Source organism: Anabrus simplex, chromosome 9 (genome assembly GCF_040414725.1).
Source record: "Anabrus simplex isolate iqAnaSimp1 chromosome 9, ASM4041472v1, whole genome shotgun sequence".
In the NCBI taxonomy this organism is placed as follows: Eukaryota; Metazoa; Arthropoda; class Insecta; order Orthoptera; family Tettigoniidae; genus Anabrus; species Anabrus simplex.
Genome location: NC_090273.1, coordinates 144132759 through 144156941, shown reverse-complemented (window position 1 = coordinate 144156941; position 24183 = coordinate 144132759). Strand labels below are relative to the sequence as shown.

The 24183-nt window shown below is 39.4% G+C and overlaps 1 protein-coding gene across 1 annotated transcript in view; it reads right to left on the bottom strand.

The window, feature by feature from the left end:
• Window positions 1-24183, bottom strand: part of LOC136880965 (carbohydrate sulfotransferase 11) — a 58889-nt gene that overhangs the window by 32537 nt on the left and 2169 nt on the right. Inside the window, exon 2 of the mRNA XM_067153523.1 lies at window positions 5634-5855. Coding sequence (XP_067009624.1) covers window positions 5634-5831 — 198 coding nt within the window. The 5' untranslated portion in view covers window positions 5832-5855. The remainder of the gene's footprint in view (window positions 1-5633; window positions 5856-24183) is intronic.

Here is a 24183-nt window from a genome sequence, read left to right as displayed (position 1 = left end):
GACTTTCAAAGGTGGTTAAATGAAGAAGTTATATCATGTTCAAGATCATGCTTTCACGTCTCTGCACAGTATTTAAAATACAATTTACCGTTGGTCTTTATAGCTATTGTTGAGAGTGAAGGAGAATTTCCTGTTGTGTATGTTTATCAGGAACTCAAGGGAGACTTCATTAGTTAGTCGGAACATAGAAAAAATGATGAACTCTTCTCAGAAGAACTCTTAAGGTTTCACTTTGCTTTTTCCTGCCTGCTGGCTCTTCAGAAGTGTGTGCGCGTGTGTTTTGTATTCAGGAATCATTCAAGGCAAATATTTTCGCACTGCAAGATGTGTGGTTAAGGTTATTTTTAATATGTATAACTTTTGCTTTCTCAACGATTCATTTGTTTCTATATTCGTCCCTGTTTTTATCACCTCGTAAGATGTGTATTGTTTAATGTAACACCTTGTGTAAAAAAAAAAAAATTGGGTTAAATGAAGAAGTTATATCATGTTCAAGATCATGCTTTCACGTCTCTGCACAATATTTAAAATGCAATTTACCGTTGGTCTTTATATCTATTGTTGAGAGTGAAGGAGAATTTCCTGTTGTGTATGTTTATCAGGAACTCAAGGGAGACTTCATTAGTTAGTCGGAACATAGAAAATAGATGAACTCTTCTCAGAAGAACTCTTAAGGTTTCACTTTGCTTTTTCCTGCCTGCTGGCTCTTCAGAAATGTGTGCGCGTGCGTTTTGTATTCAGGAATCATTCAAGGCGAATATTTTCGCACTGCAAGATGTGTGGTTAAGGTTATTTTTAATATGTATAACTTTTGCTTTCGCAACGATTCATTCGTTTCTATATTCATCCCTGTTTTTATCTCCTCATAAGATGTGTATTGTTTAATGTAACGCCTTGTGTAATATAAATGTCTACATGCTAGCCTATTTCCCACATTTTGGCTGAAGATGACGCCAAACAGCGTCGAAACTAGTTCCAAGTGTAAATATATGTTGTAAATAAACTATAACATTTTTGTATTGAAAAGGTGGACCCTTTTAAGTTTCCTATCTACCATCCTCGACTACTGTTCCATCAAGCCATCCATCACAGAGTTTTCCCAACATCCCTTACAAGTAAGAAGACTACAGGAACTAAGTGGACCAAGGAGAGAAAGCTGGCTTGTAGTCAGCAAATGAAGGAGTGTTGGAAGAAGAAGAAAGCAATAACTTTACCGAAGAGTAGATACGAGCCCCGTGGTCCTCAGTAGGCCTAAACGACAAAGAAAAAGTGTATGTACTGTTCACTGTGCGGAAGTTCTAAGCAAGAACAGATTTGTGTTAGAGCTGATGAACTAGTGTATATACTGTATGTGTGTGTGATTAGAGGCATTATTATACCTACTACTACTACACAATCTATATATATAAAATAAGAGTTTTGTCTGTACATTGCTCAGAATTTGAAAATAATGGTATTTCTGTATCGGTCATGTCCATAGTAACAAGAAAATGCACTTTTTACTTTTCCGTAATTTCTGTCTGTCTGTCTGTCTGTCTGTCTGTCTGTCTGTCTGTCTGTCTGTCTGTCTGTCTGTCTGTCTGTCTGTCTGTCTGTCTGTCTGTCTGTCTGTCTGTCTGTCTGTCTGTCTGTCTGTCTGTCTGTACACGCATCACGAGAAAACGGTTGAAGAGAATTTAATGAAAATCGGTATGTGAAGTTGGTGGATGAGCCTCTACAATCTAGGCTATCAATCATTTTACTCACGCTGAATGAAATGGTAGTTTAGGGGAAGGTTTAAAATTTAAATCTCAACTATTTATGTTATTAGTGGTCTAATGAAAATCGGTATGTGAAGTCAGGGGATGAGCCTCTACAATCTAGGCTATAACTCATTTTAATCACGCTGAGCGAAATGGTAGTTTAGGGAAAGGCCTAAATTTGAATTCTCAACTATTTATGTTATTAGTGGTCATATTTTAAAGAAAATGGGTATGCAAAGTTGGGAAACAAGTTGCTACAATCTAGGCTATCAATAATTGTATTCACGCTGAGAAAATGGTAGTTTAGGGGAAGGCCTAAAATTTAATTCTCAAATATTGTTGTTATTAGTAGTCCTATCTTGATGAAAATCGGTATGCAAAGTCAGGAAATAAGTCTCTATAGTCTAGGCTGTAAATTATTTTATTCACACTGAGTGAAATGGTAGTTTAGGGGAAGGCCTAAAATGTAATTCTCAAATATTTCTTATTAGAGGTGTAATCGATGAATGCTACATAACTAAGGTTATATAGTATTAAATTTCCTATTACTAATGTCTTATACATTGTTACCGTACTGGCTATGATCACAAAGATATTCATGAATTTGGATTTTTGTTACTAAGTCCATATCAGCGCCAAGTAACGAGAAAATGGGTAAAAAGTATTTAATGAAAATCGGTATGTAAAGTCAGAGAATAAGAAACTACAGTTTATGGTATAAAATATTTTACAAATCACAGAGTCGAAAGAAAACTAAATGTGAAAGTCTACAATATAGAAAGCTCATAACATTGATCAACAATAACATTACATTGACCATGGTTTGTCGGATGTGCTTTGTGTCTTCTGTTGCCCCTCATTTCCGGTAGATAGGATTACTGCTGCGTACAGAGTATTTTTTATTTGATTTACGTCGCACCGACATAGATAGGTTTTATAGCGACGATGGGATAGGAAAGGGCTAGGAGTGCCTTAGGCCTTAATTAAGGTACAGGCCCAGCATTTGACTGGTGTGAAAGTGGGAAACCACGGAATACCATCTTCAGCGCTGCCGACAATGGGGTTCGAATCCACTATCTCTCGGATGGAAGCTCACAGCTGCGCACCGCTAACCACACGGTCAACTCGCCCAGTCGTACAGAGTGTAACAGCCTGTCTGAATATTGATGGGAAGTAGCTGGGGAGTTAGATAACTTTCTTCTTTAGCATGCCATTCCCCTGGTTTATAAATTTTCTGATACTACTGGTACGTAACACACTGGATCATCATAGCATTCAAGCTATTCAATCCCTACTCTGAGGCACTGATTGGAATGAAGAGTGTGCATATTTAGCGGAATAATGGCAGATGAGTGTTCATGGCAATCTGCGGCCTGGTCATCCCAGCTCTGGAACTTTGGACTATTAGATTGGCACCGCAATCTAACCGCAGCACTGTTCGTTAAAAGTGATAAAACCTGCGGATTTCCATTTGATCGAGTATTTTATATGATAGCATTGGTTTTAATCGCTACATTCATACTTATGTTTTTGTAATGACCTATGTTGATTTTAGGTTAGGAAAACCACAAAGTCAGTCTTTCTGAGAATCCCGTAGCGAAGCACGGGTACATCAGCTAGTATCATATAAATGTACAATATTCCTAGATTATCTAACGGAGGTATGCACTTATGATTTTTATGTTATTTTTTAACCATCTTTATGAACTGGAGTTCTCTATACAGCAGAAAAATGTCCAGTCTCTTGGGTTTCTGCTGAGTACAGGTTTGACTGTATTTAAAACATTTCTGCCTGAAATATTCTTGACAGAGTGGAAGGATAAAGATTCACAGAATACAATGCCTTACAGGATTTGGCTAGCTTTCTTTCAGGATTGGATTTTCTGATGAGCAGCATTGTAAATTGCTCAATACGGTAGAGTGAGCTTGTATTTCACTGTTTCTGGCAAACGTTTCCTCTCATGACTGCACAATGGACAGAGGAAAGAAATAGGTTAACTAAAAAATCAGTAAATGGAATGCTTCAAATGCAGTATAATATGAAAACATGTAACTTGTAGTCATTTTTAAGCTCATTCAAAAATCAAATGAAGTTCTTTTCTTCTGCCCCTTAACCAAAACCAAACCAAACCCCATGGAGTGACCACTGCTTAGTCTGAAGAGGCCTGCAGATTACGAAGTGAGTCATAATCCTCTCAGCCATTATTCTTGGCTTTCTAGACTGGGACTGTTTTCTCGCCATTAGATAGCTATTCATTTGTTGCTCTCACGTAGACTGAGTAAACCCTGAACCAGCCCTTAGATCCAGCTAAAAATCCCTAATCTGTCCAAGAATTGAGTGAGTTGACTGTGCAGTTAAGGTCGCATAACTGTGAGCTTGCATTTGGGAGATGGAGGATACGAATCTCACTGTCTGCAGTCCTGAAGATGGTTCTTCGTGGTTTTCCCATTTTCACACCAGACCTTAAGTAATGCCTCAACCGCTACGTTCCCATTCCTAGGCCTTTCTCATCCTTGCATCAATGAAAACTTTCACTGTGTTTGTGCAACGTTAAACCACCAGTAAAAAAGGAAAAAGCATTCAAAAATAAAATATAAAGAATTTCCTTTCTCATAAATATCTTATAATTTATGTTCCTTCATTGTATTGGTAACCTTCTGTTGAATTGGTTAATAACAATTAGATGACAACTTCTACTTCCCTTAGGCCTACACTACCACCCCCACATGCTGCACACAGTTTATGACCCATGATATGAATGCATCTTATTAATTAGGATGCCATTGTGAAAAGTTGAGCAATACAAAAATGGAGAAGTTTTTAAAATGCTATAAAATATCAACTGTACATAGGAAAGTCGAGTTGTGTATCCTCACATATAGGGCAAGAGTTTACACATCCAGCAATAAGAATGGTTCTCAAAAATATTGGAGATTACGATGAGGAATCAACTCACTTCTCGAGGGTTCTGTTCCGGACACCAGTCTACTTTAGGAGCACATAGCGAACACTTGTGTTAACCAGTTTAAATGAAACAAAAGCCAAACACACATTTAAAGAGTTATAACATTGCTCCAATATAATAACTGAGATGCTATTACAAAAGATTGGAGCAAATCTTTGTCAAGGCATGATGCCAAATTTTTACAAGCACAATTTCAGGAAACAGCAATTAGAAGAAAGAACAAATCGTGATGATTCCAAGAAGGTGTCACTTCCCAGTGACAAACACAGAGCAAAAAAAAAACCATAAGCATCTTTGTGCAATGTCAGCATTTCTCGTATTTCTCGTACCATCTGAGGTTTGAACAGAGTGGTGAGGTGACTATTCGCCCAGTCATTCATGATACTGCTGCCACCCAAATAAGACGATCGAATGTAGCAATTACTTTCACTAGTGACTTTGTGTATGGAATAACTTTTGTTTTTACAAGTTGCTACACGTCACATCGACACTGACAGATCTTATGGCAACGATGGGGTAGGAAAAGGCTAGGAGTGGGTAGGAAGCAGCCATTGCCTTAATTAAGGTACAGCCTCAGCATTTGCCTAGTGTGAAAATGAGAAACCACGGAGAACAATTTTCAGGGCTGCCAACAGTGGGGTTTGACCCCACTATCAACACTATAATAAAAAAACTACTGTGTTGTAACAAATATGCATTAAAACTGGAACAAAAGTAACACTGGGATAGTGAAATAAAACGCAGGATATTGATACTACTATCTTCGTTTTAACTCTCCCTATTCACACAATGTGCTCACGTTTAAGAAAATGTGTGGCCATGTCCCGGCACAACCTATCTAATTTTTTTTTTCTTTGAAAGTTGGTAACCCTAGTACCACCACCATAGATATTGAAATGCCATGCATTGATGTAAGGGTTCTTACAATCATTTTTCGGACTTCTGACTCTGGAACGCTGAGATTCTTTACTTCTGTTCTTTCTGATGTTTTCTGGACTTGTGGTTCTGGATCGTTGGGACCCTTTTCTTCTGAAGATGGCAGATCTTGTTTTTGGATTTTTATTAACAAGACTAATGTCAGAAGAAGTCCAACCGCCACAATACGTCTCCATCGATTTCGCATGGTTATATTCGTCAGTAGTTTGAGCTGTTTACACAAAAACAATGCATGAAATAAATATTAAGCCATTATATCAATCAGTGCCTTGGTACAATAATTATAATTAATTTTAAAAACAAATCACTACTAATTTTTAACATTTGTAACAGTCAGTATTGTGACCGTATGTCTTAAGCCACGATCACATGATAGCAAGCATTCCATGGTAGAAAGGGGCAATTGGAAAATCCGCACCAAGATAGTGAGAAGAAACGGACAGCCAGCAATTGAGATACTGTTAGGAGTAGACACTGCGGTGATGCTTTACACTGGAAAAGTTGAAGAAATGAAATGTAGGCTCACCGCAGCGGAAACTCATCTAGGATGGATTATGATGCGACGAATGAAAAAGGGACTCAGGCAACCTAACCATACTGTGATGTTAACCACCATGCTGATACAAACCAATAATTTACCACAGCTATGGAAATTGGATGTTTTAGGGATTCTTGATCTTTGTGAAAATCAGACCAAGAATGAGGAGGAAGCAGTGGTTATGAAGTACCTTGAAAAAAGTGCGAAGAGGGACTCCAAGGGGTGCTATAAAATTAGTCTACCTTGGTTACACGGTAGAGAAAATTTACCACATAACAGGATCCTTGCTGAGAAAATATTACTGTCTAAACTTCCAAACTCAGCACTAGATTACAATCAGGTACTGAAGGGCTGGCTGGAAGAATAAAAAACTTGAAGAAGGGTCAAGAAAAGTAGAGGATTGTTCAGTACATTACCTGCCCCATAGAGAAGTGTTTAAGGAAAACTGTACAACCAAGTTCACCGCCTTCTTGATTCACAACATTGCTGCTTCTCCAGACACAACATCCTCCCACCTTTGATTTGAGTGATCGTAGCACGTTTTGAACAGACACTCCTTAACTACTACAATTGTTAAAATATGTCCATTGTTGCATCTACCACATCGGTAAATGCTTCAAGTAAGTTCCATAATTGAATTTCAAACTGTTAAGTCAGCATAGTAAATGCATAATAAGTAAACATTATACCGGTACCACTAGATATTCGGATCGTAATGGAACTGAGCGTGTTACAATGTATGTTGAAACTTTATGTCAGTTAGTATTTGTGGTGCTGTCTCTTAGTTTACTGAAGAGTTCTGAACTGAACGTATTGACCAGCCATGGTAACAAATGGTAACCCAAGCAAGATGAACCAAGGATCACTGATGACCATTACGGTTAATCAGATGTTCAATTTTTGTTCTTGAAACCTGAGTTAATATGAAAAATTGGCATAATAAAATATATTTTTGCCGGACACCAGAAAAATATGTCCAGAATATCATGTTGGACAGCGCTGTGTCTAAAGATTTGTTTCCTATCGACACAACGCTCAGAATATTTTAGCCTGAGTTAATAATAATATCTGGGGTCGGCAGTTTGCATAGACTTTAGCCCAGTTTTACGACAGAATGGTCTTCCTGACGCCTCCCTATGTGGAGGGATGTTTTCACTATTGCCTGTTTCTGTGGTGATTTGTAGTGAGATTTGTATTATGATGAAGACAAACACCCAAAATCCCTGACCCGACTGCTAATCAAACCCGGACCCCTCCAAACTGGAGGCCACTGCGCTGACCATTCAGCCAAGGAGCCAAACAACATTATTATTATTATTATTATTATTATTATTATTATTATTATTATTATTATTATTATTATTATTATTATTATTTGCAATCAGAGTCCAAAAGGCTTTACAATTTTGGATTCCCCCTATGAGTGAGGGCGCTAGAATAACACCCATGATATCCCCTGCCTGTCGTAACCCAGGGGCTTTTAACTTCGGAGTGTGGGTTGGCGTCTAGGGGACCCTTAGCTGAGTCTTGACGTTGCTTCCACTTACTGATGCCAGGTTCCTCACTTTCATCTATCCCATCTGACCTACCTTGGTCAATTCTTGTTGTTTTCCAATATCAAGGCCCAGGGAGTCTTTCATTTTCACACCTTTATTGACCCTCGCCTTTCTTTGACCGATATCTTCATTTTTCGAAGTGACCGACCAATTCCATGTTTTCCCTCTGATTAGTGTTAATAGAAAATGGTTGCCTAGTTGTACTTCTTCTTAAAACAACAGACCCCAATCACCGCTACCTCCTAGACATGTAGCTTCTGAGGGATACAACGCTGCCGACAAAACAACTATCTTGTAATACCGAAGTTTCACATTACCCTATATCACTCTTTTATTGGAGTGATTCTATGCTACTTTATTATTATTACTAGCAAGATACCCGTGCTTCGCTACGGTATTATAATGAAATTTATAATTGAATGCTTAACGTTTTATATATAATCCGCCAAAATTCGCGATCTAAATCGTTTTCTGAGAGAATCCGCCAAAATTCGTGATCTGACTCGCTTTCTGGGATATTACGGCAAAATTCCGCCCATTTTTCAATCTTTCTTTCCAGCAATCGATTTCGTACTTCCCGGGGTAGGTCCAGATATTCCACCCGGTCCGTTGGGTCTCTAAACCTTTGCCATTATTTCCTTTAAGCATTTTTAATATGGATCAATCCTTTAGGAGATCCGGCGTGGTGTCGTCTTAGGTGCCTTGGTGGTACTGAACCCGCGGCCGGACTGCAGTCGTAGTCATTACCGGGCTAGGACCCGTTTCCGCACATTTTGACGACGGTCCAGAACATTATTATTATTATTATTATTATTATTATTATTATTATTATTATTATTATTATTATTATTATTATTATTATTATTTCGTCGCCATAAGACCTATCTGTGTCGGTGCGACGTAAAGCCCCTAGCAAAAAATATATTATTATTATTATTATTATTATTATTATTATTATTATTATTATTATTATTATTATTATTATTATTATTATTATTATTATTATTATTATTATTATTATTATTACGGGGTTACCCGTGGACCAGCAGAGGTGAAAGAAGGTGCCGGGGGGAAATGGGTCTAACTACTAAATCAAAGTTAATTTAAAATTTTAACAAAGGTTTTTTTTAATTTCAACAATCAACAACAAAATGTTAACAACTTTTTACTTAGTGAGATAACAATGATATATCAGGTACCATGACAAGATTTAGACCAAGCAAGAAAACCCAAACTTTAGTGACTGATTAGTAACCCGGGCTTCCAGCCCCTCACTTTACATTACCTGAGCTCTCAGCTCAACTTTATAAAAGATTACAATTTTACACAAAGGGCAGAAATCCCCTAATACCTGGAGCACTTGCTCCCAAAATTGCAATATCAGGCCTCCCAGAGGCAATTTTACAACACTTGAAAAAGAGCTCACGTGCTCTCAGTTCTCAAGCCTATTCCAGGCAACACAATATGAAAATCTAATAATCACTGACCTTACAAGGTACTATTTACAAATAGCCATCTTATTACACAGAGGTATCTAGTACCCAACCTACGGGGCCTTAGTGAAAAAGAACAGGTTCAATAAACGGCCCGAGTACAACTGGAATGGAGTAAAAAATTGAGCTCCCCCCCAAAAATTTAAAAACCTATAGGGCACTTGGCCAACAAAACAGGGGCTAATCCCAACCTACTGAGGTAATGCGCATGCAGATAACTTCAATACATTGCAGAAACAAATGCGGTACCTCAAACCAAGATGAAAGGGAACTCAAAAGGGTATATCACTCTCTATCCCCGGATTACAGTTAAAGATTTATGAAATTTTTCATGAGCCGAACGGAGAATTACATTTTAAGGAAGTTGGTTACAAAGTTAAAGTTTCGAACCTTTCCCTCAGGTTAAACTGCGGAGCTAGCAAAAATGAAGATGCTAAGTGGTCATAGCTTGTCGGAGTACTGCTGCCTGATGAAAAGAGGCGCCTCCCGCCTCCTGCTTGACACACACACACTTAGTTAGATGTTGATCTTATGGCCAAGAGACGTGAAAATCCGCAGTTTATAAACCCTCGGGGAACGTTCGAGACCTTTCATGAATAATCAAACCACACCCTCTCAATTTTATTGGGCAATTCAAATTTTACACTCAAAGTCGAAGAAGAAATCCAGGATTGGTTGGAAATTAATTACAAAAATTAGGGATTGGCTGGATTCAAAGCTGGCGGAAAGAAAAGATAAATATTGCCAACCCAAAAATAAATGAACATCAATAAAAAAACTTATGAATTCAAAACTTCTTCAAAAAAGTTTTTTTCACTTCGCACCAGGGTGCATGATCATAGTTTTCTAGCAGTGACATCTATGAGAGAATGTCCAAACTTCTTGATGAACGGAAAACAAAACAAGTTGAAATAATCACAGTACTGGAAATTTCACAATAACGGTAGTGACATCTTCTGCGAAAAAGGTTTAAATAGGTCTAGTTTCAAGTTCAGTGTTTCTCCTGTAGAAGAGTTCTTTTAGGCGCAAATGTGCGGCGTAGAGGTGTACCTCCCGGTACTATTATTATTATTATTATTATTATTATTATTATTATTATTATTATTATTATTATTATTATTATTATTATTAGGTCATCAGCCCAGAGGCTAGATGGATCCTCAAATAGCACCACCAAAGGTTATGCGGTTATAAGGAAACCCCAAAAATCAATGGCAGCACCAAAATGAGGCATACTAGGCAAGATGAGGAGTGAGGTAGTTTGCCATTGTTTTCCTCATTGGGTCATAAAGTACTATTGCAGCACGACTGACCCTATGAGCAGCACCTTTCATAACACTCAGATGCACTAGTCGTGCTCTGAATGTCATTACTCAGCACTACCCATACCCCAGCAACATCCATATTGTCACAGTCATGGATGAGACTGGGACTTCGGTGGAAGCTACACTTTACTCTGGCCTTATTATTATTATTATTATTATTATTATTATTATTATTATTATTATTATTATTATTATTATTATTATTATTATTATTATTGATGGTCTGGAACCCACAGCAAAAAATTCAAGACCGCTGGTAAATTACACCTGCAGCCTTTGTCATTGCTAACAATGTGACCAGCACGATCGGTGTTTGTAGGCAAGTGCACGAGATTTTTAGCGACACGAATCATATACTTCCGTACATTATTGACCTTATTATAAAGGTGAACAATTGCACGGTCAATTTCATTCCTATCGTTTATTTCAAATGTGTTTACATTTTTATTTATATGCCAGGAGAATCTACTGTAATCTAATATTATTTTCTCCAAAGGAAAAGATGGTTCTTGAAAACGAACCCAGGAAAGATTAAAAATGATCGGTTTATGATCAGAATAAGTACATTATGAACAGTAAAATCAATTGGTCTCAACTCCTTTTTCATCCCACCGCCGTTAAGTTGATTTACCCCCCCCCCCCCCCCAAAAAAAAAGGCGTGTTTCCTTATGTTTAAAGGAGATTCCAAATACCAATGTTCACGTCTGTTACCTTCAGTTCTGAGATATAAGTATCCCCATAAAAGAATTAACTTTTTTTACTTCCTTTCATCCCCTTCCCCGAAGTGAATTTTCTGGCAAAAAATACTTGTTTCTTTAATAGTAAAGGATCTTCTAAATACCAATTATCACGACTCTAACATCTTCAGTTTTTGAGATATGTGTCCTCATAAAAGGAATTCAACTCCTTTTCACCCCCGCCCCAAGATAATTTCCCTCCAAAACGCTTTTTTCTTTGTTTTTAAAAGAGATCCAAATACCAATTATCACGTCTGTACATCTTTAATTTTTATTAGATGCAAGTATCTTCATACAATTAATTCATTTAATTTTTCAATTCTTTCCTTCCCCCTTCATTGGATTTTCCGAGAATACGTGTTTCTTTAATTTTAAACCAGACTCCGAGTACCAATTTTCACGTCTGCAAAATCTTTCATTTTTGAGATAATAGTATCCTCATACAAATAATCCAACTAATTTTTCAATTCCCCCCCCCCCCTTTTAGGTGGATTTCCGAAAACAAAAAAATACGTATTCCTTTATTTTTAAAGGAGATTCCAAATACCAATTTTCAGGTCTGTAATATCTTTGTTTCTGAGATATAAGTATCCCCATTCAAGGCATTCAGCCCACTTTTCACCATTTTCACCCCTCCTATTGGGATTTTCCGAAAAAGTACGTGTTTCTTTATTTTTAAAGGGGATTCTAAATACCAATTTTTACATCTGTAAACTTTAAAAGTTTTGAGAGATATATATATACACCCATTTAAAAAATTCACCCCTTGTCACCCCCACCCATTAACTGGATTTTCCAAAAACAAAAAATACGTGTTTCTTTATTTTTAAAGGAGATCCCCAATACCAATTTTCAGGTCTGTAATATCTTCATTTTCTGAGATATAAGTATCCTCATTAAAGACATTCAACCCATTTTTCACCCCTTTTCACCCCTCCTATTGAATTTTCCGAAAACAAAAGATTACGTGTTTCTTTATTTTTAAAGAAGATTCTAAACACCAATTTTTACACCTGTGAACTTTCGAAGTTTTGAGATATAGATACACTCATTTTAAACATTTACCCCCGTTTCACCCTCCCATTAATTAGATTTTCAAAAAGAACAAAAAATACTCGTTTCTTTGTTTTTAAAGGAGATCCCAAATAGCAATTTTCAGGTCTGTAACATCTTCATTTTCTGAGATATAAGTATCCTCATTAAAGGCATTCAACCCTTTTTTCACCCTTTTTCAGCCCTCCTATTGGGATTTTCCGAAAACTAAAAAATACATGTTTCCTTATTTTTAAAGAAGATTCTAAATACCCATTTTTAAATCTGTAAACTTTGAAAGTTTTAAGATATAGATACACTCATTTTAAAATTTCACCCCCCTTTTCACCCCTTTAGCGACGGGATATCCAAAAATCCTCTCTTAGCGAGCACCCACATGTTAATATGAATGTATCCCCAAAATTTCATTTCTATATGTCCAGTAGTTTTGGCTCGGTGATGATGAATCAGTCAGTCAGTCAGGACAAGTTATTTTATATACATAGATTATTATTATTATTATTATTATTATTATTATTATTATTATTATTATTGCCGGCCCCGTGGTGTAGGGTAGCGTGCCTGCCTCTTAACCGGAGGCCCCGGGTTCGATTTCCGGCCAGGTCAGGGATTTTTACCTGGACCTGAGGGCTGGTTCGAGGTTCACTCAGCCTACGTGATTAGAATTGAGGAGCTATCTGACGGTGAGATAGCGGCCCCGGCCTAGAAAGCCAAGAATAACGGCCGAGAGGGTTCGTCGTGCTGACCACACGACACCTCGTAATCTACAGGCCTTCGGGCTGAGCAGCGGCCGCTTGGTAGGCCAAGGCCCTTCAAGGGCTGTAGTGCCATGGGGTTTGGTTTTGGTTTATTATTATTATTATCATTATTATTATTATTATTATTATTATTATTATTATTATTATTATTATTATTATTATTATTATTATTATTATTATTATTGTACCGGGCGGTACACCCCCGCTCCGCTAATTCAAACTTTGCGCCAGTTGATACTCCTCTACTGGAGGAAACCTGAACTTTAACTACCATGTTAATTCTCAAGCTTATCAGAAGATGTCACTACTTGTAAATTTTGTAATGTTCTGAACTATGTCAATTTCGATTCAATGTTGTTTTCTCTGTAGCAAGAAGTGTGAACATTCTCTTCTAGAGGACACTACTTACGAACTACAACTGTGCACTCTAGTGCAAAGTGAAGGAACTTTTCTTTGAAGAAATTTTTTAATCATAAGTTTGTTCTTTATTAAATTTCTTTCTGCCATTGTTTAAGTTGGCAAGTTCCGCCAGTTTTGAATTTGACCAATAAGGAATTTCTGTAATTAATTTTCCACCAATAAGGTGTTTCTTCTTCGTCTAGTGTAGTAGTTTTTGCCATTATCCAATAAAATGCTTGTGGGCGGGTGTTATCATTCACGAAACGCCTCGAACTTTCCACGAGGGTATATAAACTGCTGATTTTCGGGTCTCCGGGCCACTTCAGTAACACCTATCATTGTGTAAATTATGTAGCAGGGGGCGGGAAGCGCCTCTTTCTTCGGGCAGCAGTTCACCCACCAGGTAATGGCCTTTTAATAACTCCTTTTCTTGCTAGCTCAGCAGTTTAACTCTCGGGGCAGGTTCGAAGCCTTTTACCATGTAACTTTCCTCTAAATGTAAAGACACTTGGTATCAATTCTATCTTTTTAAACTACAAATTGGGATAGAGAGTGCTTAACCCTCTCGAGCTCCCACTCCTATTGTTTTGAGGTGACTTTATTTTCACAACCGTTTCTTCCTTAATGTAATGTAAATTGTCTTCTTATATAAGTCACCTCTTTAGTATGGGATTAGCCCTTGCATTAGCGGCCTAGTGCCACGTAGGTTTTAGTAAAGTGTATTAGGAGTGCAAGTTACGCCTCCTTTCAAGTTAATATTTTGGAGGCCATGATATTGCCCTGTTTCTTCACTGAATAGGCCTCAGTAGGTTGGGTATTTTTACCCCTGTGTGTACGTCCTTGGAGGACAGCTTGAACGTGGAGTTTGGTGTGGCCTTTGACAGGCTTGAACTTTGAGAGCGGGTTGCTCTTCCCAAAAAAATGTTTCTGTGTGCCTCGAGGAGGCTTTACTGTGTAATTGGGAGTAAGTGCTCCCGGGCATGATAGGGGTTTTCTCCCCCTTTGTTGAATCTTGTATATGTGGGTATAGTTGGGCTTATTGCTCAAGGATTGTAAGTCCGGGTTTCGAAGCCCAAATCCTGTAACCTCGGTAATTGTACATTCTTCATTTATTATTACGCTACTATGTACCTGTTATATCTGTTAATTATTGATCTTGAAAAGAAAATATAACCTTGTTAAATTTTATCTTAACTTTAATTCCGCATTTTGAGACCTGTTCACCCCAGCACCTTCTTTCACCTCTACCTACCACGAAAAACTCCGTAACAAGTGGTAGCAGAGCGTGGTTGAATGGGTCTCAAATTAGCCCCTTTTGACGGCTAAATATTGCTTGGCTCTCGAACTCTAACAATTTTCTCTGTCGCTGGACTTTTCCTTTTCTTTGTTCAAAATTGTTAAATTTTGTCATCATGCCCGGCCCTCGCGAAGTCCTCCATCTCAACTATTTGCGCAAGGAGGAGTTGATCTATGAATTAACTATTAGAAATGTGCAATCTGGAGGCACGGTTGCGGTAGACACCAATAAGCTTAGAGAGTCCCTTGATTTGCCGATTACCATCCCAACTTTGGGAGAGAAAGAAATTGACGACTCTCTCTCCACGATTACTGACAATACTACTGAGCTGGCATCTTTAATTACCTTTTTTGAAGAAAATGACCTGTCTCCTAATCAAATTAAACGTGTGCAAGCCAGGCTATTTCATTTTTCTAATAGAGTTAACGATCTATTGTCTCCGAAGTTGAGTGACATTCAGAGGAAGGAAGCTAGCGTCGTTCTTGAAAAACTTTCTGAATTGTCCAGTAAGGTTACCCAATTGTTAACTGGGGAATTTCCTCCCAAAACCGACCAACCTGCTACGATAAACGTAGTTAAAGAGGAAGAGTCTTCCAAAGGAGAAGGAAATAGGAAAGCTGATGGAGCGCAACAAATCTCTGCCCCATGAGACAACGAATCCGAGCATCGTACCTCGCTGAACAATGTACGTTCTGAATTAGCTTCTTCGCCACTTAAACCTCTACCTACTATGTCACCAGGGTTCAGTAGTTTGCCGCATCCATTAGCAATGTTGCTTAGAGGTATCTCTAAGTTTTCGGTTAACTCTACAAGTGACGTAATTGCATTTTTACGGTTTTTAGTTGAGTTTCAGGACCATGTTTTTTTTTCTCTTTCTCCGTGTCAAATTTTGCAGATAATTTATCCCTATGCAATTGGTGTTCTCTCGGACAAAATTGTTAGAGCAATAGCTGAACAGTCATCTATTGAAGATTTTCATGCACACCTTTTTGCAAATTTCATTCCTGCTCGTGCGAGGTCATCTCTGATTCAGAAGTACTATTATCGAGTACAGAGATTGGATGAAAATCTTGCTGATTACATACAAGACATTAAATTCTATACCAGGGTGTTTGCTCTTCATTTTCCTGAAGATAAAATTGTTCAGGCTATTGTAGAAGGTATTTCTCCACCTTACCGATCATACTTGTGTTTTGCGTCGCGTCCGCAAACTTTCCCTGAGCTAGAAGCTATGGCTGTATCGGCCGAAGGAGTTAGATACGCCGATTCCTTGCGTGTCGCGAAAGAACCCCCTCCTTCTTTTAGTAATCCTCGGCCTCCACCTCGCCGACCAGTCACACCCCGTAAATGTTATGCTTGCGGGTCGCCTGACCATCTTCGCAATAAATGTCCATTGATCAAATCGAGTAAGACAAATAGTGGAGCAGGTTCATCACAAGGCTGTTTTAAATGCGGCGCGTTCTCCCATATTGCCAAGAACTGCCCTAATACCAACAGCACCCCCTCTTGCTCAACTTCGGGTGCAACTTCCAACAACAATCAAAAGTGACTAGTGGCTTCGGCTGAGTCGACTAATCCATCTTCCCGAGGCTCAGCCCCTGGTAAACAGGTCGAAAATTCAGGGAAAACTCAGTCTTCAAATTTATCTTTTGAATGCCCCAGAGAATGTCTTAGGATTGCGGCGGATCCCCCCGCACCTGTGCCCTTCCTCAAAATTGAATTAAATAATGAGCCTGTAACAGCTCTATTAGACTCTGGCAGTGTTTGTTCTATCATTTCGGCTGAATGGTATTCGAAATTGAAATCTGTTTGTAGACTTCCTACTATTGCTCATCTTCAGTTCAATATGTTTCGGCTAATTCTTCTCCGTTAGAGATTTTAGGCTCCTTAAATGTCAAAATTCGTATTTCTAAATTTCCTTGGAAAATTAGATTGTTTGTGGCAAAACATTTGTCTTGCCCCATTATATTGGGAGCTGATTTTATTTCTCACACTGGTCTAGTGCTCGACCTTAGTCGTGCACATTCAAATTTGCCTCTAATTGTAAAATTCCTTTGTTAAAGTGTAGTTCTGTATCATGTTCATCTATTTCGCCTACCCAGGATGAGATGTTGTTAGATCTTAGACATCTACCTGAGGAGCAGGCTGATAGTATTCGTAAGTTGTGTCAGTCGTTTCCAGAGGTGTTCTCTGATACTCTTGGTGTTACTGACCTTATTGAATACAAGATTGAGGTTACGGATTCGATTCCTGTCCGTTTTCCACCTTATAGGCTATCTCCACCTAAAATGAAGGCATTGAAAGAAATCATCGATCAAATGTTAAAGGACGGTATTATTCGGTCCTCTAAGTCGGCGTATTCTTCGCCTATTTTCCTAGTCCCGAAACCCCAAGGTAGCTTCAGGCCTGTAATTGATTATAGGGCTCTCAATCGGAAGGTGGTGTTACAATATGTGCTCCTTCCTGACCTTCATTCTTGTTTTTCATGGTTTCGTAAAGCTAAGTTCTTTACCATCTTGGATCTGAATCAGGCCTATAATCAAATTCCTCTGGCTGAAGAATCTAAACATCTTACAGCGTTTGCCACGGATTGGAATCTGTATGAATACAACCGCGTGCCTTTCGGGCTCCCCACGGGTGCCGCTGTGCTTACGAGGCTACTAGACAGGGTCTTCTCCGACATCAAATTCGAGTACTTGTACCACTATCTTGATGATGTCGTCGTCTTTTCGGAGACTTTTGAAGAACATCTAGATCATCTAAAGGAAGTTCTCGATCGCCTTCGTAAGGCTGGGCTAACTGTGAAGTTGTCCAAGGTAGCTTTCGCTAAGCCTTCCATGTCATTCCTAGGGCATATTGTCTCGCCCGATGGTGTTGCTGTCGATCACTCTAGAACACAGGCCATCCGTGATTTTAAACCTCCCAAGGACATCAAAGGTATTGCCAGGTTCATTGGTATGGTGAATTTCTTCAGGAAGTTCTTGGAAGTTCTTCGCTAATAGAGCGGCGCCCTTGAACCTTCTTCGTAGGAAAGGCATCAAGTTCGAGTGGGGGCCTTCGCAACAAGCCGCTTTTGAAGACCTGAAATTAGCTCTTTGTAATGCCCCTGTCCTTGCTATGCCCGATTTCTCGAAGAAATTCATCGTCCAAACCGACGCGTCGTCGTCGGCGGTAGCTGCAGTCCTTCTTCAAGAGACTGAACTAGGGAGGCGACCCATCGCCTATGCCTCTAGGACTCTATCGGCTCAAGAAGCCAAGTATTCCATCTATGAGCTCGAAGGGTTGGCAGTCTTATTTGCCTTAGAAAAGTTCCGTCTCTATCTGGAACATGTCAAATTCTACTTGGAGACTGATAATCAAGCCCTAAGCTGGGTCTTAGGTAGGCCGCGTCGTACTGGTCGTATAGCCCGGTGGGCCATCCGAATTTCTGCCTTCCAATTTGACGTGAGACACATTCGAGGTACTGAAAATGTTTTGGCGGACGGACTAAGCCGTATGTATTCGAATGAGGTAGAGATCCCTGAACAGGTTGATAGTTCTTCACCTCCCGAGTCCAGACCTCCTGAGGTTAACGCCATCTTAACAGATGCTCCCATGCTCTTTAGGGATATTGAGAAATATCAACGTGAAGATCCGACGCTGGCTCCGATAATGGAAACACTTTCTTCTGGGGAACACGTCGTCCCTTATGTACTGAGGAATGGTGTTTTATGTTGCCCTTCGAGGCATGATAAGATGATGAAAGTTGTCGTTCCAGCTGTTCTTGTACCTATGATCTTCAAGTACTATCATGAGACCCCATTAGGGGGGCATCTAGGCATCTTTAAAACTCGTGAAAAGATTCGTGAAAGGTTCATCTGGAAAGGTATGGACGGTGAAATCCGTGAACTAGTAAAGGCTTGTAAATCTTGTTTGCTTAGTAAACCAACCATGTCCACCAAGGTAGGCCTTTTGTCTTCTCATCAAGCGTCGCGCCGAATGGAACGCCTGTATATTGATTATGTAGGACCCTTCCCCCAGTCAAAGGGAAATGCCAACAAGTTCATCTTTGTATGTGTAGATGGTTTTACTAGATTTTCCTGGTTATATCCGACTAAGCTGGCTACCGCTCAGTCCACCATTACTTGTTTAAATTCAATCTTTGCTTCTTTTGGTCCGTGTCAATATATTGTGTCTGACAATGCCAAGACTTTCACATCTAATCTATTTCGTAAATTCTGTTTTGATCTGTCCATATCTCATGTGACTACTTCTGCTTATTATCCCCAACCATCTCTTGCCGAAAGAGTCAATCGTAATCTCAGGTCGGCCCTTATTGCCTATCATCACGACGATCATTTTAGGTGGGACACGTCCTTGCATTGGTTCGCTTTTGCTTTGAATTCGGCGGTTCATGAATCCCATAAATTTACTCCAGCTTCGTTGATGTTCAAGTTTGTTCCCAACTCGCCGCTCTCTAATAAAAACCTATAAATATCAAAATTATTGCTACAATAAACAAAAATATTCTACCTGAGACAATAGATCCAGATAATATTAAAGATCTTTGGAAGAAGGCTAAAGCCAATCTTAAAGTGTCTCATGAAAAGGTTAAGGAAAGATATGATCGTGGACGGAGACCCACCCATTTGAAGGTAGGTGACCAGGTGATGGTCAAATATTTTGTTCCCGCGGGCAAGCTTGCCCCCAGATTTCATGGGCCGTGTATTATTCTCGATTTCCTTACTCCCGTTACCTTATTGTTAAGTAATCCAGCCACCGAGAGGATATTTAGGGTTCACCTGTCGCAGGTGAAATCTGTATAATTTCTGTGCTAACTTGCTTCATATGATTTTGAAAGAAATATGAAGGTTATATTTTTTTTGAGGGGTTTCACTTTTAAGGCCTTCTGCCCTTTCAATAATGTTCTTTATATTTAAGCATTCATTGTAAAAACCTTCCCCGACCAGTTAAACTGCCGTCCTGTCCTTACCATGGTCATTACCATGCTCCCGTCTCCTGCTCAACTACAAACAGTGGCTAATTGGGATGAAATAAATATTTCAACGCCGCTGGCCCCTCTGTTCCACCACCAAGACTGTACCCTAAAATCATTCTGGTCAAAACAAAATTCTGCCGCCGAGCTTTAATGTTTCAGTGCCCCCGCAGCCGCGCGGCGCCGTACCGCCACTGAGGTGGGGTTAGGGCCCGCTCTACTCCAGTGAGGTCAACCGGCGTACGGCGAGCCGGAGCCATCCCCCCGGCCAAGGCTGATGTGCGGCGCACAACCTGCAACTTGCCCGCGGCCTGTATACGTTCACCGCGGGTGCGGCGTGCTTCAACACCACTACTCCTCTCATGGTGCGGGCGAGCGGTATCTCAGGGTACTTGAGGGGTCCGAGCGGCCTCCCCTGGACAAGCAGTGGCGCCTGGTCTGGCCGTCAAAGTCATCAGCAACAAATGTACTTAATCTGCTACATGGACATTTCATTACTACATTTTTGGATTCAACGACAATATCTGGTGGACTTAGAAAGTTTTTCTTCACTTTCAAGAATTTAAAGTTTTTCCTTTGAATTCAACTTCTACAAGCATAAAGACATTCCTTCAAAAGTTCCTACACAGAATTTTGAAACTGGATCCAATCATTTAAGAAAATTTGGTTGTAAATACTTCTGCAATTAACTTCTATATCAACATCATAACTTGGACCTTATTCTAAAACAAAAGTTTATGTTCTTCTGTGTTACCCCTCGGAGGGACTTTTGGGGGGGGGGAGGTCTGTACCGGGCGGTACACCCCCGCTCCGCTAATTCAAACTTTGCGCCAGTTGATACTCCTCTACTGGAGGAAACCTGAACTTTAACTACCATGTTAATTCTCAAGCTTATCAGAAGATGTCACTACTTGTAAATTTTGTAATGTTCTGAACTATGTCAATTTCGATTCAATGTTGTTTTCTCTGTAGCAAGAAGTGAGAACATTCTCTTCTAGAGGACACTACTTACGAACTACAACTGTGCACTCTAGTGCAAAGTGAAGGAACTTTTCTTTGAAGAAATTTTTTAGTCATAAGTTTGTTCTTTATTAAATTTCTTTCTGCCATTGTTTAAGTTGGCAAGTTCCGCCAGTTTTGAATTTGACCAATAAGGAATTTCTGTAATTAATTTTCCACCAATAAGGTGTTTCTTCTTCGTCTAGTGTAGTAGTTTTTGCCATTATCCAATAAAATGCTTGTGGGCGGGTGTTATCATTCACGAAACGCCTCGAACTTTCCACGAGGGTATATAAACTGCTGATTTTCGGGTCTCCGGGCCACTTCAGTAACACCTATCATTGTGTAAATTATGTAGCAGGGGGCGGGAAGCGCCTCTTTCTTCGGGCAGCAGTTCACCCACCAGGTAATGGCCTTTTAATAACTTCTTTTCTTGCTAGCTCAGCAGTTTAACTCTCGGGGCAGGTTCGAAGCCTTTTACCATGTAACTTTCCTCTAAATGTAAAGACACTTGGTATCAATTCTATCTTTTTAAACTACAAATTGGGATAGAGAGTGCTTAACCCTCTCGAGCTCCCACTCCTATTGTTTTGAGGTGACTTTATTTTCACAACCGTTTCTTCCTTAATGTAATGTAAATTGTCTTCTTATATAAGTCACCTCTTTAGTATGGGATTAGCCCTTGCATTAGCGGCCTAGTGCCACGTAGGTTTTAGTAAAGTGTATTAGGAGTGCAAGTTACGCCTCCTTTCAAGTTAATATTTTGGAGGCCATGATATTGCCCTGTTTCTTCACTGAATAGGCCTCAGTAGGTTGGGTATTTTTACCCCTGTGTGTACGTCCTTGGAGGACAGCTTGAACGTGGAGTTTGGTGTGGCCTTTGACAGGCTTGAACTTTGAGAGCGGGTTGCTCTTCCCAAAAAAATGTTTCTGTGTGCCTCGAGGAGGCTTTACTGTGTAATTGGGAGTAAGTGCTCCCGGGCATGATAGGGGTTTTCTCCCTCTTTGTTGAATCTTGTATATATGGGTATAGTTGGGCTTATTGCTCAAGGATTGTAAGTCCGGGTTTCGAAGCCCAAATCCTGTAACCTCGGTAATTGTACATTCTTCATTTATTATTATGCTACTATGTACCTGTTATATCTGTTAATTATTGATCTTGAAAAGAAAATATAACCTTGTTAAATTTTATCTTAACTTTAATTTCGCATTTTGAGACCTGTTCACCCCAGCACCTTCTTTCACCTCTACCTACCACGAAAAACTCCGTAACAATTATTATTATTGTTGTTGTTGTTGTTCTTGTTGTTATTATTCAGAATCAGTTCGGAACGCCAAGGACTGTTTGTGGTATAGTGAGGGTGAGGGTGAGGGAAAGGGTGCGGGCAGATGGTTATCTACGAATTGGCCAATGTTATGAGAGATACCGCATTTAGTAAACTATTATTGCCATACCAAACAAATACTCTGTGGGTCAGATGTCGTGTAGTATGGGTCGAAGACAGGAATGCTAAAATAGACGCCACTTTCGTATGCCTTTGCCGCCAACGTGTGCTAATGAATAGCGTATTTTGAGCACAGACTTGCAAACAATTGTGCATTCCTAGTGCCATCTGTAGAACATCTGTTCCGAAGGAAACGCTGGATCCTTCACATGTTACTCCACGAATCTCTTGACGATACGGTTGCCATAATTCTCTTCCACAAGTATATGTGACAAAAATCGGAGGGTTATTGGTATAACAGCTTTATTTAAAGAAAATATAATATTAAAAGAAGTTCACAGTCAATACAGCCATTTATCACACTGTGGTAGTTGTATTCACAACAGTTAATGTTTCTTTTGTTTTACATGTAGGCTTCGTAGCACTTTTTACTGGACCTTGTCGCTGCGAACACTGCGAATAATTGCATGAGAAGTGTTTCCACAGAGCAGAATTTAACAGCAGAGGTTTATGACCCTGCCATGTACATGACGAACCCTAAAATGGTTTGTGTTACCGGTACTCTTGTAACAACTGACTTGACCCACACGCGGTCTTTACAAGTGCGACGAAATATGTTCTTCATGCACGATGGAGCTCTTCCACAGTTCAGTGTTAATGTTCGTCGCATTCTAAATAGAAGAACAAATAAGCATGGTAAGTTTGTCCCTTGAGCCTGGGAGGAAGAATAGTCAGCAACAATGCCGGCCCATACATTGACAGAAAATATTCGCTGATGCCGTCCTTCAACAGTTGCGTGAGGATTCACGTCAGCAGGTGACTGCAAGTTTACAATCTAATCACGTTGAAAACGACGCTTCATCGGTGAACAGCACAGCTGCACTAAAATCAAGGTTGACACAGACAATGTTGAATAAACCATTCGCAGAAATGTACTCATGAGGAAAATCAGCTTTCGATAATGCCTGCGGACTGGTATGGATACAGTAGGTTCTCGTATACCACTCGCCAGACAGTTATGCGGTCAGCCTTACTTGTTGCAGATATATGTATATATTCATTTTTTTTTTTTTTTTTGGCCAAGGTCATGGACACTGAGGTATGATTCACCCGGCTACCACGCGCATTCGTCAATATGGCAATCTCTTTAGTGTCTGTTAATTTTTTAGTGTGTAGTCTAATATTAAATGATTTTAATTGTATAATAACGCCGTATTTCTATTTAATTGTAATAAATGCGTAGTATTGTTCCTTTGGAGAAAGTTTTTGTGTAGTATTGAATCAAAATCTTAAAAAAAAAAAAACTATTATTACCACACTTACATAGGTAAACTGTCAACCTTTACCTCTTTGTCGAAATTCGCTCAGAGAGCACCAAAAACTTACCATTTTGTAGCTTGCTTCTTAAATTTTGATGTATATAACCACCCAGCTCCACCCCCGTCCGCTATATCCCACAAACCCGGGTACTGTTTGTTTTCTGTATATTCCCCCCCCCCCCCCCCCGCACTTTTAATTCCCAATCGCTGCTACTGCTTGTAGAGATTGTTTTAGATGGCGATTATGGCAACAATGACATTTTAGAAAATGAATCCGAGTTCGATGATAGTGATAGCAATAGTGAAAGTTACTGAAGTGAGCAGAATATTGAAAAAAGTGAGAGTGAAAATCCTGCGCCAGGTTCTTCCAAACGCGCGCGACCGATGACACAAAAGAACCGTAGTGATTGGAAATTGGAGACAAAAGATGATAATCCTGATATATATCCATTTCGTGGATACATCGGTGTTTCAGAAATACTTGCGAAAATGGTCTGTCCACCGTCCGAAATTGCGATGTTTTTAGAGCACACGAATCCGCTCTTTATGAAATTACTGTATTTCAAATGAAACATTTGTACCACAGCTAGCAGACACGCAAGGAATAAATAATGAGTAAGTCATCACCTTCAAAGGCATGAATGC